This window comes from Podarcis liolepis (genome assembly GCF_965112155.1).
Source record: "Podarcis liolepis genome assembly, chromosome: 1".
Taxonomy (NCBI): domain Eukaryota; kingdom Metazoa; phylum Chordata; class Lepidosauria; order Squamata; family Lacertidae; genus Podarcis; species Podarcis liolepis.
Genome location: NC_139554.1, coordinates 58,369,567 through 58,386,493, shown reverse-complemented (window position 1 = coordinate 58,386,493; position 16,927 = coordinate 58,369,567). Strand labels below are relative to the sequence as shown.

General features: G+C 40.2%; 1 protein-coding gene across 8 annotated transcripts in view; it reads left to right on the top strand.

The window, feature by feature from the left end:
- PPFIA1 (PTPRF interacting protein alpha 1) overlaps positions 1-16,927 on the top strand; it is a 59,272-nt gene that overhangs the window by 24,900 nt on the left and 17,445 nt on the right. For 5 of the 8 annotated variants that reach the window (XM_083462420.1, XM_083462421.1, XM_083462422.1 and 2 more), the window contains exons 7-19: positions 405-626; positions 1,380-1,526; positions 2,367-2,501; positions 3,182-3,265; positions 3,857-3,988; positions 6,023-6,085; positions 6,937-7,016; positions 7,577-7,724; positions 9,338-9,561; positions 10,641-10,878; positions 13,138-13,289; positions 13,745-13,917; positions 15,131-15,224. In XM_083462420.1, coding sequence (XP_083318546.1) covers positions 405-626; positions 1,380-1,526; positions 2,367-2,501; positions 3,182-3,265; positions 3,857-3,988; positions 6,023-6,085; positions 6,937-7,016; positions 7,577-7,724; positions 9,338-9,561; positions 10,641-10,878; positions 13,138-13,289; positions 13,745-13,917; positions 15,131-15,224 — 1,892 coding nt within the window. Of the gene's footprint in view, positions 1-404; positions 627-1,379; positions 1,527-2,366; positions 2,502-3,181; positions 3,266-3,856; positions 3,989-6,022; positions 6,086-6,936; positions 7,017-7,576; positions 7,725-9,337; positions 9,562-10,640; positions 10,879-12,276; positions 12,307-13,137; positions 13,290-13,744; positions 13,918-15,130; positions 15,225-16,927 lie in introns of all 8 variants that reach the window. The other 3 variants (XM_083462419.1, XM_083462417.1, XM_083462415.1) reach the window with 1 other exon arrangement.

Sequence of the window (16,927 nt, the reverse complement as noted above, 5' to 3'; positions counted from 1 at the left end):
GGGAAATAAATCTTAAACACAGTGTGGGTCTCAGGTGCACCTACACCATCATCTCATTCCGATGAGAAAGTAGTGAGTGAAAGCAGCTTTATACAAACATAAATGTGTTGTCTCTGTCATCTCCTGATCAAACGCTCCAAATCTTTTCAGGTAATGGATTTGTGGTACAGAAAACACCATTTTCAGATAAACATGGTTTCAATTTGATTTACTCATTGTTTCTTGAATCTCTGGCAATGAGACCAGAGACTCATCCCTTTGAAACTTTTCCTCCTAGGAAATAGTAAATGAGCAGACCTTAATCATGCCTGAATTATGACAGCTTTAACTTGAAAAATTATGGTAGTATGTAGTACATCATATTGTACTGGTCTTCTAAAAATAATAATTTTATTTCCTAATAGAGATCTTCCAATGGCTCTCTAAGTCATGATGAAGACCTTGCTAAAGTAATAGAACTTCAAGATGTCATAGAGATGCAAACTAAAGAGCAGGCTCAAATGAAAGAACGTATAACAGCCCTTTCTAACAGAGTAGCAGAACTGGAAGAAGATCTTGATACTGCTAGGAAAGATCTAATAAAATCTGAAGAAATGAACACAAAGTTGCAAAGAGATGTAAGAGAGGTAAGGAAATGTCAGTTTTTTGTTTGTGACTTAACGGAAGGATTGAGCAAACATGTTTTAATAAACTCTCAAGTGGAATTTTAAAACTTGTATTTGTAGTTGGCTGTATGAACTTCTGCTCAAAAATTCTCTTTTTTTCTGGGTTTTACATGCAGTGTGAATCTTGATTTGGCAGCCATATAAATTAATGTTCTGATCGGGGGGAAATCCAAGTCTGTTTTTATTAACTTCTGCATAGGCTGGCACCTGATTAATATGATTACTGGTGGATCTTGAAAAGATGAGCACCTCCTATTAAAAGGGCTGAAGTAACCACATCACATACTTTGGTATTGAGTATATACATAAACTAGGGATTCAAAGAACTATTTAGGCTTAAAGCTTACAATTACCCCTGTAAATCTTGACTGTTTGTTCCAAGCAAAACAGTAGATTGTTCCATCTACAATTATTCCTTATCACAACTTCTTTTGAAGCACTCCTCATTTTCCAAAGCATATTGTTATAGATTGGAAACTTTTGCAAATCTTGATCTTGAACTTGTTAAGATCAGTAAGAATTGGCAACTTCTATAGTGTCAAGGCCCACGAAGTAAAAGAAAGGTGCAATTATTTCAAAGGATCTTTTGATCACTCTTATATTTCCATGCCTGATTTCTCAAGACAGTCTATTAAACACACTTAATGAAGAGAGACTATTTAACACTTAGGGACTATGTATTTCCTTAATCTCCTTACAATTTTTACAACTTAGGCAATGGCTCAAAAGGAAGATATGGAAGAGCGAATCACAACCCTTGAAAAACGCTACCTCGCTGCACAACGTGAAGCTACATCCGTGCATGACCTCAATGATAAACTTGAAAACGAAATTGCTAATAAAGATTCTCTGCACCGACAGGTAGAAACTGTTAATTATAGTAATAAAGCAAAACTTTATCGAGCTGTGATAGCTCTCCATAATCTGCTTAACATACTTGATATGAGAAATATGAAAGAGACAATTTTGTGGCAGTGCAGGTAGAATGCCATGCATTCACAAAGAATTAAATAACTGGTTTTATGCAACAGTTGTGTGAGAACAAGGTCACTTGTGCAATTGAGCTTTCCCACCATCTACTCCCCCAAAAAACTGCTTCTGGGGTGGGGTTCCTCAGGAAAAAAAGGGTTGGAATATCACCTGGGGGACAGCAGCAGGAAGAAATAATCTAAGAAAATTTGCCAGCCTTGCACTTCAGTAAGTGACTTGCACAATAGGTTAAAATATTCAGTTTGCTGGTGATATAACTAGTTAGTCTATATGTTTTGTATATATCTAACTATAACCAGAAAAATGGCTTGTATACTGTACAGATGGCCATGGGTAAACTCAACAGAGCATGATATTAGGAGCTTATTTTTTATTTTAAAAATTGTATCCTGCTGTTTACAGTAGCATTCCGTCCTTTGTTCTTTTTGTAGTGTACTGTATGTTGGAAATGAACTTCTGAATTTCCGTTTGAAACGAGTATACCATGTTCATATGTTTCTCGTGAAAATTATCTGCGTATGTGAGCAATGTTGTGTGCGAGACAACTTCCATGATCTTGGAAACTAATAAAAACTATTCCCTACGATTTCACACAAATTTTCTCACAACATGACTGTTCAATACCAATAAAAAGAGCTTTTGAAAGTAACATTTGGAAAAATATATGGAGCATTAGTTATAAGTAAATTAATGGTGTTCTTGCCTTGCTAGAGTGAAGATAAGAACAGGCAGTTACAGGAGCGACTGGAACTAGCTGAGCAAAAATTGCAGCAGACTCTCAGAAAAGCAGAGACTCTGCCAGAGGTGGAGGCTGAACTGGCTCAGAGAGTTGCAGCACTTACAAAGGTAGGGCTGTGGTACTTTGTACTGTGAAAAACTGTGTCTTCAGCGGAAACAATTTGTTTTTAGTAATTTAGTTCTAATCCCACCCTTTACCCCCAGCTGGGTTAACAAAATAGCTTGATGTAGTGCTGTGTATTTATATGATTTCTTAGTTCTGTAACATAAAACAATTCATATTATTATAGTTTGGAGGTTGCTTGAGCAACTCTTGTATCAGCTTGTAGGTGTTGCATTATAAAGTCCTTCTGCATTTCCTGGTGGAGTAAACTATATCCGTAAGCAATGTTATGGATTATTGGCTGCCTTTTATAGTCTTCATGTTGTTTTTGCTGCTGTTGTTGTTGTTGCTGTTGTTACCACCTTTCCTGTTCCTTATTGTCTTTTGTTACCTGACATTTGCCTCCTGGGAATTCTGCAGCTAAATTTGCTAAACAGTTGGAACATAATCCCAGCTAAGGAAGGTCAAATTTGTACAAGGGATGCTAATCCTTATTTCTCTATGCATGGTTTTTAAGAAACCATTAAAATGAAAGGTAGTAGGGAAGAAACAGTGTTCAATGTATTTTATTCCATTGCAGTGTGTGAACAGAAATAGCGGTCTGCATAAATCACAAAATTCTCATTTGCTAATAGTTTTTCTGGGTGAATTTTCAAATTTTAATTAGCAGTATGATTTATAATAGGCTGAAGAAAGACATGGCAACATTGAAGAACGATTGAGGCAGATGGAAGCCCAGCTAGAGGAGAAAAATCAGGAATTGCTAAGGGTATGTTAAAGCAGTGATTACTGCCATCTCCCCTCACCCTACTTTCAAACTTGAAAAAAAAATCAGGTTAGCAATGCAAAGTGTAGGCTTATATTCCTCATAAAGTGAACTGAATGGGCAAGCTTTTATCTTAACTGGATACTTGAAGTACCTGCATGGGCCTTGGATGTTCAATAGCACTGGTGGGTGAATTGGCTTCTTAGAACAATATCAGCTCCTATAACTAAATTTTTAAATAACTAATTAGAGAACATGTTTAGTGAAAGGACCTCTTGTACAGCTGCTGTCAAAATTATCAGTGGCTAAAAGTTCTGAAAGCTATCATAATAAATATTCTTCAGAATTACATTGCTAATTTTTTTAGGGCAGGCTCAGGCTTGAATCTGGAAAAGCAAATATATATTATGCTATAAATTAGAGCATCATGAAAAATATGTATAGCACAATAACTTTGGGACCTTCACTATTTCTACAAATTAAAGACAGAAAAAAGAGTTGGCTTATGTGATTTTTGCTTTTGGATGTGTACAAATGCTCATAAACTCACTTTGTTTCTTATTATGCCCTTTTCCCGCACATCCCAAAATCTAGGCTCGACAAAGAGAGAAAATGAATGAAGAGCATAATAAACGTTTATCTGATACCGTTGATAAACTTTTGTCTGAATCCAATGAGAGACTTCAGCTTCACCTTAAAGAAAGAATGGCTGCCCTGGAAGACAAAGTAATTGTGAATGTTATGAATGTTGCTTGAAATGCAACAGCAGCTTCAGTTGTAGTTTACCAATTTATTGATGGATATTTAGCCTGCTGTTTATGGCAAGACAGAGAGCCAGCGAAAGAACTATATAAACCTTGGGGATGTCTAGTGCAGTGTTTCCCAACCTTTTTTGGGCAAAGGCACACTTGTTTCATGAAAAAAATCTCGAGGCACACCACCATGCCAGATGGGGAAAGGTCACTTTTTACTTATGTAAAAAAAAATTAAAAAATAGTAACAGCATAGAAGGTAATGGTTATCTCTTTGATGTCTGATGGGAGGGCATTCCACAGGGCGGGTGCCACTACCGAGAAGGCCCTCTGCCTGGTTCCCTGTAACCTCACTTTTCACAGTGAGGGAATTGCCAGAAGGCCCTTGGCACTGGATCTCAGTGTCTGGACTGAACGATGGTGGCGGAGACGCTACTTCAGGTATACTGGACCGAAACCGCTTAGGGCTTTAAAGGTCAGCACCAACACTTTGAATTGTGCTCGGAAAGGTACTGGGAGCCAATGTAGGTCTTTCAAGACTGTCGTTACGTGGTCTCGGCGGCAGGTAGCAGCGCTCACAGCTTACGGACTGCACCGTGTAACAGGTGTCTGGCCCAGCAGCCTAAGGCGGACAAGCCACTGAAACAGGCATTCAGAATCCATTCATTTCATAAAACCTGCAGGGCTCAATCTCTGTGTTTGTGTATGTGTGTGTTTCTGTTTTGCCCAAGGGTCTGGGGGTGGGAGAGAGCTCTTTAGCATGATGCTTTTAAAACAATTAAATTATCAACAAACAAACCTGATGATACGAATAGCAACGTCAGGTGCTACCGGGGGGGGGGGGGGAGAAGGGGGCCTACTCGGAAGTAAATACTGCGTCCAGGCGCAATTAGCGCTGATTTAAGGTGCACCAAGACTGCCTAAAAACCTCACCAAAGATATGCAACAAAGCGCTTCGTTGCAGAGGGGAGAGTTTGTGCACCGTGGAGGCTGGAGGGCTTCTATTCTACATGCGGGGGTTGGGGGGCGAGGAAAATGTGCCCCGTGGGGGGGCGGGGAAGGCAAGAAAAGGAGCTGAGCTCTAACTATAGGCTCCCACGCTTGAGCAGGCCCGACTCGGTGGGGCGGACCACCCTCTCTCCTGGAGGAGGAGGAGGAAGAGGAGGAGATTCCCATCCACGGCGTGGCCTCCCGCGCTCCTGAACGGGAAATCTCTGCAGCCCAAGACTCTCCGCGAGGCAGCTCCTCCCTTCCTGCCTTGAGCCGCCGCCAGCCGCGCCCCCCTCCCTCCCCTTCTGTTTATTCCCCTTCCTCCATCCCTCGCTCTTTTTCCTCTCTTTCCTTTTTTTAAAAAAAATATTTTCTCTTCCCCTTCTTTTTTTCCACCCTTTCTTTTTTCTCTTTCTCCTCCCCCCCTCCCCGCCCTCCTGGGTTAAAGGATTTGAGCAATGGGTCTGGAGGTGGAGCTCGTCGGAGGATTAGCCCGCCTCCCTCCCACGGCACACTAGGCAACGTCCGGCGGCACACTAGTGTGCCGCGGAACACCGGTTGGGAAACACTGGTCTAGTGCACAGCTGTGGTAACACTACTGCTTTGTTATGGGCAGAGAAACTTCTCCTAGGAATATACCTTTTGTGTTAAGTGTGTTAAAACAGTGGTGTGAGGTTCCTGCTCTGCAATCTGCTGCTCTTTTTACAGCTTTGGCTACTTGTAGATAGATGGCTCTTTAGATGGATGGATGGATGGATAGATCTTTTGTTAAGCGTATTTTATTATACACCACTCTGGAACCAGGTGATATGTAGTTCTCTTATATTAATGTTTATCTTATTTAAGGAGAGTGTACAAGAGCTCATGTATCTTAAATTGAGCCAAAGAGGCAAACAAGTAGAGTTAAACAAGCTGGTGCTCACATCTATAACTTTTTGATAGTATTTAAAAACTTTAAAATGCTAAGTATTGCAAAGGGTCACATTCTAAAGTCCTAATGAACTTAATTTTGTTCCAGAATGCTCTTGTTCGTGAAGTTGAAAATGCTAAGAAACACGTTGAAGAGCTTCAGAATGAAAAGGTATTGACTGAAAATGAAATGCATTACTTTATAGCATGGTTGTAAAGCAGTGAAACAAAATTAGGCATGAGAAAAAGAATAAATTACCACAACTGTTAAAAAAAATGCCTGCTTCAAAGTTGATTGTACCACAGATCATTCTGCATCAGCCCAAGGATCACTAATGCCTGGAAAGCATACATCTGTAATGGAGTCATTTTTTGTTTAGACATTCCCAGAAACTTGCTGAGGTTTTTTCTCTTTACAGTAGGGGTTGCTAACTTCCATTTTGGGGCCTAATTACACCTCCCCCATGTAATTCTTTCTGCCCCCTGATCCCACTGATGTTGGTGGAAGTAGCAAAAAGAAAAAATGTAGTAGATGCAGTACTAACGTTGACATATTGCCCCTTCTACAGTCATCAGATTGATCATTTGACAGAAGAGGGGTCTATAACCCCCTTTAGATAATCTGCATGGATTATTTGAGGAGGGGGAGTTGTGCATGTGAGAGCCTGAGGCATATGAGGCAATACTTACCATTGGCATATGGTTCCCTGGAGGGTTGGCCCAAAGGTAAATGTGGCTCTTGAGCCAAAACTGGTTAGCCATCCCAGCTGTTGGGGTGCAGGGAGGAATAGACCCAGTCCCCTGTCCTTTGAAATATCATAGTTATTCAGAGCCATTCTAGAAATAATAAGTAAGTGAGGGACAGTTGACCAAAATGGTTTTTGAAAAAACTTTTCATTGAGATGGGCCTTGAACATTAGAAATTCAAAACAATACTGACCTTATGAACCAATGTATGTGATTTATGTTTTGAAAAGAAATATATAACGGTAAAATGAATTTATTACTTGCTTTTCTTTGTAGGATCAACTGGTACTAAACATTGAAGCAATGAGGTCTGAAAATGACCAGATGAGGATCAGAGGCCCTTCCCTTCATCATAGGTATAAGTAACAACACATATGCTTTTCTTCATTATAAAGTATTGCTAGATGAATGCCTGCACCTAAATTACCGCCTCTCCTGGTATGCCCCACAGAGAAACTTACGGTCTTCAAATAAAAACATCTTGAAGGTCCCAGGCCACAGAGAAGTTAGGCTGGCCTCAACTAGAGCCAGGGCTTTTTCGGCTGTGGCTCCGATCTGGTGGAACACTCTGTCACAAGAGACCAGGGCCCTGCGGGACTTGACATCTTTCTGCAGGGCCTGCAAGACAGAGCTGTTCCACCAGGCCTTTGGCCAGGGCACAGCCTGACTCCCTCCCTCGGCAATCTTCGCGGAGCTCTGGCCCAATGGTTGCCAGTGACTTGAATTAATTAATTTTATAATGAACGATTTTAGAGTGTTGTTTATGCTGTACTTTTGTACTGTTTTATTGTTGTTAGCCGCCCTGAGCCCGGCTTCGGCTGGGGAGGGCGGGATATAAATAAAATTTATTATTATTACTAACATTTGAGAGAGTGTCTCTTATTAATGCAAAATATGGTATCTGCTCTGGTTTCAGTCGACCACATCTGGGTAGTGTGCCAGATTTCAGATATCCACTGGCACCTTCAGCCATAGCTGACAATCAAACAGATTCTTATAGCACCTCAGTGTTAAGACGTCCACAAAAAGGACGTTTGGCAGCTCTGCGAGATGAACCTTCAAAGGTATGAACTTTTTGTTAAAGCACTCTTATAATAGCATGTTTTAACACACAGTTTTTCATCTCAAAGCTATAAGAAGCCTATTGAAATGATATTTATATATACAAAATAAGGTCCATATTAAAACAAGTTTGAAGATGTTCTTGACTATCAAAGACTTGAGGGTGGATCAAAAGTATTACTTGCAAAATGTGACTTAAAACTCTGTGACTTTTTGATCCAGCGGAGGCTTTCATGAATGGAAGGGAAAGGGAGGGTGATTGATTGACAGGTTTCTTTTGCAATTTCCCCTTTCTTATGCAGCCCTCCCATGCTATTCTGGACAGTCCCCCCAAACCCCACCCTGGTGGGGCAGAGGGAAAGAGGAATAATAAAATAAAATAAAATAGTCTCATTCTCCCTTGTTCACAGAAGCCTCTGCTGGGTCAAAGAACCGTCCATGAACAGAATAACAGGGTAGTGCAAACCAAAAAAGGGGTGTTACTATGAAAAGAAGCAAAAAGCATGCAGAAGGAAAAAAGAAAATGATTTACCGTATTTTTCGCCCTATAGGACGCACTTTTCCCCCTCCAAAAATGAAGGGGAAATGTGTGTGCGTCCAATGGGCGAATGCAGGCTTTCGCTGAAGCCTGGAGAGCGAGAGGGGTCGGTGCGCACTGACCCCTCTCGCTCTCCAGGCTTCAGGAAGCTATCCGCAAGCCTTGGGAGCCCACAGGAGTTCCCGCCGGGCTCCCACGGCTTGCGGAGAGCTGCCTGCAGCCCGAAGCCTGGGGCGCACGCTTCGGGCAGCTCTCTGCAAGCCTGGGGAGACCAGCGCGATGTCGCGACGGGCTCCCTAGGCTTGCGGATAGCAGTCTGTTCAGGGGGCTGGGGTCGGGGGAAGCTCGGGCTTCCCCTGCCCCAGCCCCACGCCTGGGGGGGAATTTTTTTTTCTCCCCCCCCCAAAAAAAACTAGGTGCGCCCTATGGGCCGAAAAATATGGTATTACTTATCTAATTTGGACCCCTCTGGACCAAGGAAACTCAGATATGTAGAAGTTCCATATGAAATTCCTTTACGAAGGAACAGAGTGGTCTGGTCATTTTCTTTTTCCTACCAGCTAAAGGTGTGCACCTAGTTCCAAATGCTGGATTTGAATTATTTGTGTGAAGTAATAAATAGATGGTATTGCTGCTTTGACACACTGAGTTAATTGTGGGAAGCTGGATTACTGAATTTTGGATGTTCTCTCCCCCCCCCCCCCCCGCTGATTACTGTTAGGCAGCTAGAATGAGGTCATGACAAAAACAAAATTCTCATCTAAAAAACTGAAGTTTCCAAAGCTATTCAAAAAACTTAAGTAATGGAATTATCTTTTCTTTCACTTACATAATGTTGCATTTATGTACTATATCTTGATTTTTTATAATCTATCTTATTCGATAGAAATAATAATGACTATGAACATGATATTACAATTATTGTTTTGGTTTTATTGCATTCTTAATATTGCTGCCTTGATGGATTACTGCAGCATGTAAGTTAAGTCTTAGTGATTTTATCTGTCTATCTTATCTTATCTATATGTTAACTGAGAGAAATTTGCAATTAAAACTCAGATCACATATATTAAACAGGTTCAGACTCTTAATGAGCAAGACTGGGAGCGTGCGCAACAAGCAAGTGTGTTGGCAAATGTTGCACAAGCCTTTGAGAGCGATGTTGATATCTCAGATGGTGAGGATGACAGAGAAACAATATTCAGCTCAGTTGACATCTTGTCACCTAGTGGTCAGGCAGATGCCCAGACTTTAGCCATGATGCTTCAGGAACAGTTGGATGCCATCAACAATGAAATTAGGTACAGTATACATTTGTATCATTAACTTAAATTTCCACTATTTGATGTGAGAATGTATTCTTCCTGTACGTCTAGTTTGTTTACTCTCATTTCTTTTCGTTCACAGAAGTTATAGCAATAGGTGTGTTTAATTTAACCAGTGCTCTTCATTTGTATGGATATAGATATGATTTTTCTACATTGTCAGTTTGCCAGAGTTCTTGAAAAATTAACTCAATGTGATTATTTCTAACTGCTGTGGTAGTAGCATGGCTTCTCCAAACAGCATGAATCTTTACTTTTTCTTAATGAAGGACCATGTCTGTGAACACAGAGCAAAAATTTAAGATCTGCTGTATTTGGTTATTTTGTGAGTGTTGAATCATTTGCCTTAAAGACAAGCAGCAAATTATTTTTCATGAAAAAGAGCTTTAAGTAAATTTAATGTCCCTACCTAGCTTTAATAGTAGCTACCACTCTTGAAGAATTCACCCCCCCCCAAAGGGATATATATGCAGAGAACAGTGTAGGAGTTAGTACAGAGGCTGCAGGCTGGGGGCAAAATGCAAAAATAGCCTCACTATCTTATTTCCTCACAGAAGTCTCAGTTAGATCAAATACTGCATATATCCATGAAGGGATAGTGTTGGATGCAGTCTCAAATGAGTACCTGTTCAGTAGAATTCCAATAGTAATACTGTACCTTTCATGAGGACTTGTAAAGAAGTACAGTGGAACCTTTGTTCTCGAACTTAATCATTTCCGGAAGTCCATTTGACTCCTGCAACTGTTTGAAATCCAAGACGCGGCTTCTTATTGGCTGCAGCAGCTTCCTGCACTCAAGCGGAAGCTGCGCCAGACATTTGGCTTCCAAAAACCGTTTGAAAACCGGAACACTTACTTCCAGGTTATCACCGTTCGGGAGCCGATTTGTTTGTCAACTAAGCCGTTCGAGAACCTTAAACTGTACCCTTAAACAGCTTATCATAACTTGAGTTATTGATGAAAATAGCAAATGTTAATTGATGGCAGTGAAACTTTGATAACATTGGCAGATACACTGCATAAAGGAATTGCATTCTTTCTTTCTTTCTTTTTAGACTGATACAAGAAGAAAAGGAAAACACGGAGCAGCGAGCAGAGGAAATTGAAAGCCGTGTTGGTAGTGGGAGTTTAGAGAATCTTGGCCGGTTTCGGTCATTGAGCTCTCTTCCTCCTCCTCCCTTTCCTGGTGGCTCCCTTTCTGGCTCCTCTCCACCTGGCAGTGGTCGTTCCACCCCGCGGCGAATGCCACATAGTCCTGCTCGAGAAGTGGACAGACTAGGCATCATGACGCTAGTAAGTGTTTCTGTTTTCCTCCCACACACCCCAGGGTGGAAATCCCTATGATTAGCTCTTGTGTTGTTCCCCATTTTTCTGTGTGTCTTGTATTCTTGTGTTTGCGTACTGGTCAACTTTATCAGGAATTCCAGACTGTTTGCATGTAGCATGCAGCCACCTAACCCACCCATCAGAAGTTGTCTAGTGTATGTTCAAGTTAATTTGGAACGGAATGTTGGAAACTTACCATGAATGTTAAACATGAGTTGAGTCCCTGGGAGGTGTCCAAGGCTACATCCTTCTAGGTAGAGATAAAAGATACAGGTAAAGGACCTCTGGACAGTTAAGTCCAGCCAAAGGCGGCTATAGGGTGCGGCACTCATCGAAGGAGCTGGCGTTTGTCCACAGACAGCTTTCCTGGTCATGTGGCCATGACTAAACTGTTTCTGGTTCAATGGAACACGATGAAGAGTGCCAGAGTGCACAGAAATGCTATTTACTTGCACTGGTGTGCTTTCAAACTGCTAGGCTGGCAGGTGCTGGGTCAGAGCAATGGGCGCTCACCTCATTGCACGGAGTCAAACTGCCAACCTTCCGATCAGCAAGCCCAAGAGGCTCAGTGGTTTAGACCACAGTGCCACCCACTCTAGGTATAGAGTTGCAATCACATTTACACTGCTCTCCACTCTTACCTAGCTTTTCCATCTCTCTTGGCTTCCTTCCAAGGTCTCTAGTCCAGGGCCTTGGGTACTTCTTGCTTGTGCTGTTCCTTTTCCTCGTTTCTACAATGCATTTTGCTCAGCTTTGACATCAAATGTTCAGCAGGGGGAGGGGATTGTGATTCCCATTTCCTACCTTTCAAGCAGGAGAAACGAGAATTTACTTGGTCATCTCCAAGGGACTCAGCTCAAAACCAATGTTTATGGAAGGTTTCTGACATTTTGGTCCATGGTAGAAGAAGCAGAAAGAGCACTCTACTTCTGTCCTTTATTTTTGTGGCTTTTAGAAAATTAGTTAAAAATAATCCCTCATGTAAAAAAAAAGTCATTTATAGCAATGCTTAACTAGCATTAAGAATCCAATTTTTAAAACTGACGTGTGATACTGCAGCAACAATACATGAAGGTAATTTACACTCCAGAGTGATCCCTTACTTATGGTTAAGGTATTCCACCCATTATGTCTGCATCAATCTTAAATGCTGCTTTCCAGGGTTATGCTTAAATATTTTCAGTATAGAGAAGTGGTCTGTTTGAGCAATGGTTTCATGAATAGGTTAAATAGAGCATATGGCTTGTCTTCTCCTGGAGAATGTTTTATAACTGCGAAAATCGTCCCATGTGTTCATGCTTTCTAATTTGAATAATCAAAATACCTGCTTTATCTTAATTTCTCTTCTTTGCATGCTTCTGTCAGCCTAGTGATTTAAGGAAACATCATAGAAAGGTAAATCTTCAGCCATTGTTCTCTGTGGAATCTTGAACAATAAAGTCTAGTATAATTAAACTGTATTTTAAAAATGTAAATGGTTTTTCATCAGCATGACCAGAACAAAGGGTACTCCATGCATACCTCCACTGCTCTCTTGCTTGCCAGGTGTGCTCATCTCCCTATACTATTTCTATGGTAACACTTTGCTATTAAGGGAAGGTGCGGGACAAATAAGGATATATGCAGTCTACACACCTGCCATTTAGACTGTCTTCCCTTCCAGTTGAAGAGCTATGTTTGCATTGTACATAGTACGTATTCCCTGTGTATTTTCTCCATGGCTGATTAATCCCCTTACAATCCCTGCAGTGGTAGAGCAGATATTAGAACAGGTAGAAGTTCAGTCCTATTCTTCACTTCTTGTTTCTACCAAAGCAAAGTGGGAAGGAACCTGAGCCATGCCAGAAAATAGTACATGCATACCATCAGAACTTGGAACAGATGCTCAAAGCAAGTCCATGGAGAAGAGAAATCCGTTTAAATACCCCTCTGAATTCTGGGCATTGACTTCAGAATTAGTCTCAGATTCCACCAAAGTCTATTTCAAATGTGTTATAACTGCAAGAAATATGAGTTCTGTGTAAACTGGCAGACCCTAGATATACACGAACTTGGTTTGGTTAGAACAAAATATTGTATCATTGCATACAATTTTTCTTTGTTGAAACAAAAGCATATAGATGTAGCAGCTGTTGAAATTATAAAATCTATAACACCTAAGAATCTTTACTGTGAGTACTCTGCCTCTTAGAGATGAAGTAATAATTAAATTGTGTTTGTTTGCAGTCTCCAGTTTCAAGAGAAGAAGTTAGAGATGACAAGGCTACAATAAAATGTGAGACCTCACCACCCTCTTCACCTCGATCTCTGCATTTAGATAGAACCTATAAGGGTGCCTTGCATACAGTGAGCCATGAAGATTTAAGAGATCTAAGAAAGTAAGTTATGTTTAAATAGAATATAGCTAAACTGAAGACTGTCATCCTATGTTTTGTTGTGTAACATAAAATCAGTATATGATATTGGCTTTTTGGAGTCCTTGGATGCAAACTCCTAGCTTCAGGATTTCTCATTGACTGCCAACAGCTCATACTGTGTGTTTCCTCAACTTCCCCTTTCTCCTCCTTGGCTCCCTTTCTCCTCAGACTTCTACTTCCATTGTTTGCTATTTAGTTAGTTATTTACAGAATTTTATACCAGCTATTACTGGTTTTGGGTAGTGTACAATTGAAACAGAACAATACAGAAAATAGAATACAAACAGAAAATCCCAAAGACACTTTCATAGAAATACCTGTGTGTGGACAGACTAATTTCCTTAGCACTGTGTTCAATAGAACTCAAAATGTGTATAGTGCATATTTTTATAGACTTAACTGTATCTGCTCTACAGTTCCACAGGTTCTCAAGATGGACAAGTAAGCAATCCCAGCAGCAGTAATAGTAGCCAAGATTCCCTTCACAAAGCCCCTAAAAAGAAGGGGATAAAATCCTCAATCGGGCGCCTATTTGGTAAGAAAGAAAAGGGTCGACCTGGACAGATCAGCAAAGAAAGCGGAGGACAAGGTTGGTGCATTATTGTACCTAGAACAGAAGGCACAGCAATTCTTAGGCTAATCGTTGTATAGGGTATAAGGTAAAGAAGTCCTAGCTGTGTGGTATGCAGATTACACCTACCTATGCTAGTATAGGCATAAGTGGAAGTTGGCTTCCTTGGGTATGCAGATGACTGTCTCAGCAGAAATCCAAAATGCAAGGTATTAGACTGAGGCAAATGACTGTGATTCTTCCGGAACTGACCTTAGTAAGCATTTTATATTTATTTGATTGCTGTTCAAAATACTACTTGTGCTACTTATCGTGTAAGCACCATTGTCTTGCACCTCACTGCCATGAGACCCCAAAGCAGTGACCAAGCAGTCCCTGGCCTTTGCCTACCCATCTGGGTCAATTCATAGCATCCACCACTGAGTATGTTAAGGAGACTAGGGGTGGGCTCTTAAGTGGATGGATGGATTTATTTAGAAGTATTTCCAAGTGGTGTATAAGTAGTATAAATCGGCATACACGATAAAGATGTAGAAAAGCAGATACAGGGTCCAATTTTACATATCAAGGAAAGTCCTTTTGTTCTATTGTTACGTGGTTTTGAAATCATCAGATAAAGCAGCTGCAGGAAATTGATAGCAACAGGAAATATAGGTGTATCAGTTTCTACTACAATCATAATATTTTATTTATTACTACTGTGTTTATATCCCACCTTTTCTCTAAGGAGCTCAAGGTGTCTCCATTTTATATTGATGTTCACTGTTCATTGTCTCTTGGTAAACAAAGGTTTGCTGGCTTTTGAACTATACAGTTGGAACCTGAGAGTCACTTCCATAAAGGAAAGAGTTCTTTTTGCTTGTGGGACCAACTGTGATCCACTGGAAGTTCCCTGCTGGAGAAAGGGTCCCCATCCACTAATTCCCTCTTCATCCCTCATCACTGCCTCTTATTCTGCTCTGGAGAGCCCTCCAGTTCTCCAGAGCAAATTTTCAGGGGGAAGGACAAATGGGCAAAAATTGCCTGCCTCCCTCTGTCTCTTCTAACATAAATGTAACTGCTGTGTTTTAATTCTGGACCCTGTTCAATGTATATATAACATTTTACACTGTTGTACTGCAAACAAACTTGTATGTTGGAAATAAACACAAATGACATTCATTACTGTAATTCTGCTGCGTGCTAAAGTTAATTCCAAGAAGTACATGACAGGTTTTTTTCATTCTTGCAGTTAGTGTAATGGAAGCAGACAGTTCAACTCAGGATGGCTTGGGACTTGGAAAATTGGGAGGACAAGCAGAAAAAAATAGAAAATTGCAAAAAAAGTAAGTTTTAACTTCTCCTCAGTTCTGATATCTAAACAGTGAATGTTCTGCAAACTGTTTCTTCAAGATAGAATTGAATGTTCCTGTTACCAAAAATCTCAAGAAATCAAGAAAATGGATATAAAACTATGACAAAAAAATCAGGTTTATCTTAAGAAATGTCTGCTGTTTTCCTTTAAATTATGCAGCTTTACTGAACCTTTAGGAATAGCTAGAGTGAAAGATGGCTATACTGGATTGTATCCAGTGCTGCTGTTGAGCTCAAAAAACAGAGTTCCACTTCCACAACTTACCCCTTCCTTCTCTCTCCTATAGCCGTCACTTGCAAATCTACTCCAGGGTGTTGGGGGATCCTCTGGAGTAGATTTTAGGGGCCCATAGGAGGGGAAGGGGAAAGTCCCAAATACCCATGTCTGTATGCAGTTTTCCCATAGCATCATGATTTGCAGCTTTGAGTTGAGAACTTAGTCAGCATGCATGGTCAGCATGCATGGCTGCACTTGAAGAAGACTTGGAAATTTCAGCAGGGCTAGATTGCAGAGGCCTGAAGGTTACATACAGGATTAAATTACACCAGTTCTGCAAGAGCTCTGCTAACTTTCTGCATTTCTTAGTGAGATTCAAGGTTCCTTTATGCTGTTGTCTTTTTAAAATACTGTTTCCTGTTCATTTTATCACTATTATTATATGATGCATTGGGAACTGAGATACAGCTGTAAGTTGAAATAATAATATAATAATATTTCAGCGAGTCTCAGGACCTGAATGAATAACATGGGTACAGTGTGGGACAGGGGAAAGGTTGTTAGAGGAAATTCATTTTGTGTTATCCTGTAAGTAGAAAAATAAATGCATTACTCGTCTTGTCAGTCAGTGTTCTATCTTTTATTCACCCATAGAGCATCACCATACACTATCATATTCACTTTTATCTAAATTAAGTACTTTTCAAGTTTTAGTTTTACATTTTATTTTCTTTATTTCCTTTTAAATTTTCCATTTGGTGTGGTAGTGCAAAATCAGGGTAAGTTGATTTTGATTTAACTTTTGCAGATTGTGAATGTGTGATGTATTGGGAAACTCTTGTTTAAAAGATTTGTGATAACATCAGCCATTACCTTTTTGAATTATTTTCCTTGCAAGATGAATATTAAAGAATATTCTGCTGAAACATTTTCAGCAAAATCCTGTCAGCATCTTCATGAATTAGGAATAATTCATGAATCCTCCCATAACTTGTCAGTGTGCTGTCAAACAAAAATTATTGACATAAATTTTTTAGTCCTAGCATTTGATTTTAAACTGTTTGAGTTGATTTTATTTAAAAAAAAAATGTATTGCAGAACTGTACATTAGTAGTGAGTGTTGTTGTCAACCGAAGAAGAGTGAATCTGTTAGGCCAAGTTCCTCAGCTCATCTACCATTATACTCCCTAGCATTTTCACATACAGTTTCTCCCTTCACTGTGTCTAATGTGTATTTAGAAAATGAGCATATGTTTTAGATTAGAGAACATGCACTCCTAGTCATATAATAAAATAAGGTAGAAAATAGTTTCGGCCCTCTTCTGCTTTGTTTTCAAACTTTAAGGGATGGTACTTCTCAAATTGTGTTAGCAACCCTTAGAATCCTCAATGTCATAAGAGTTCTTCAGGAAAAAGATCACTAATAGACTTTCCCAAAAGATAGCATTCCCCACACTG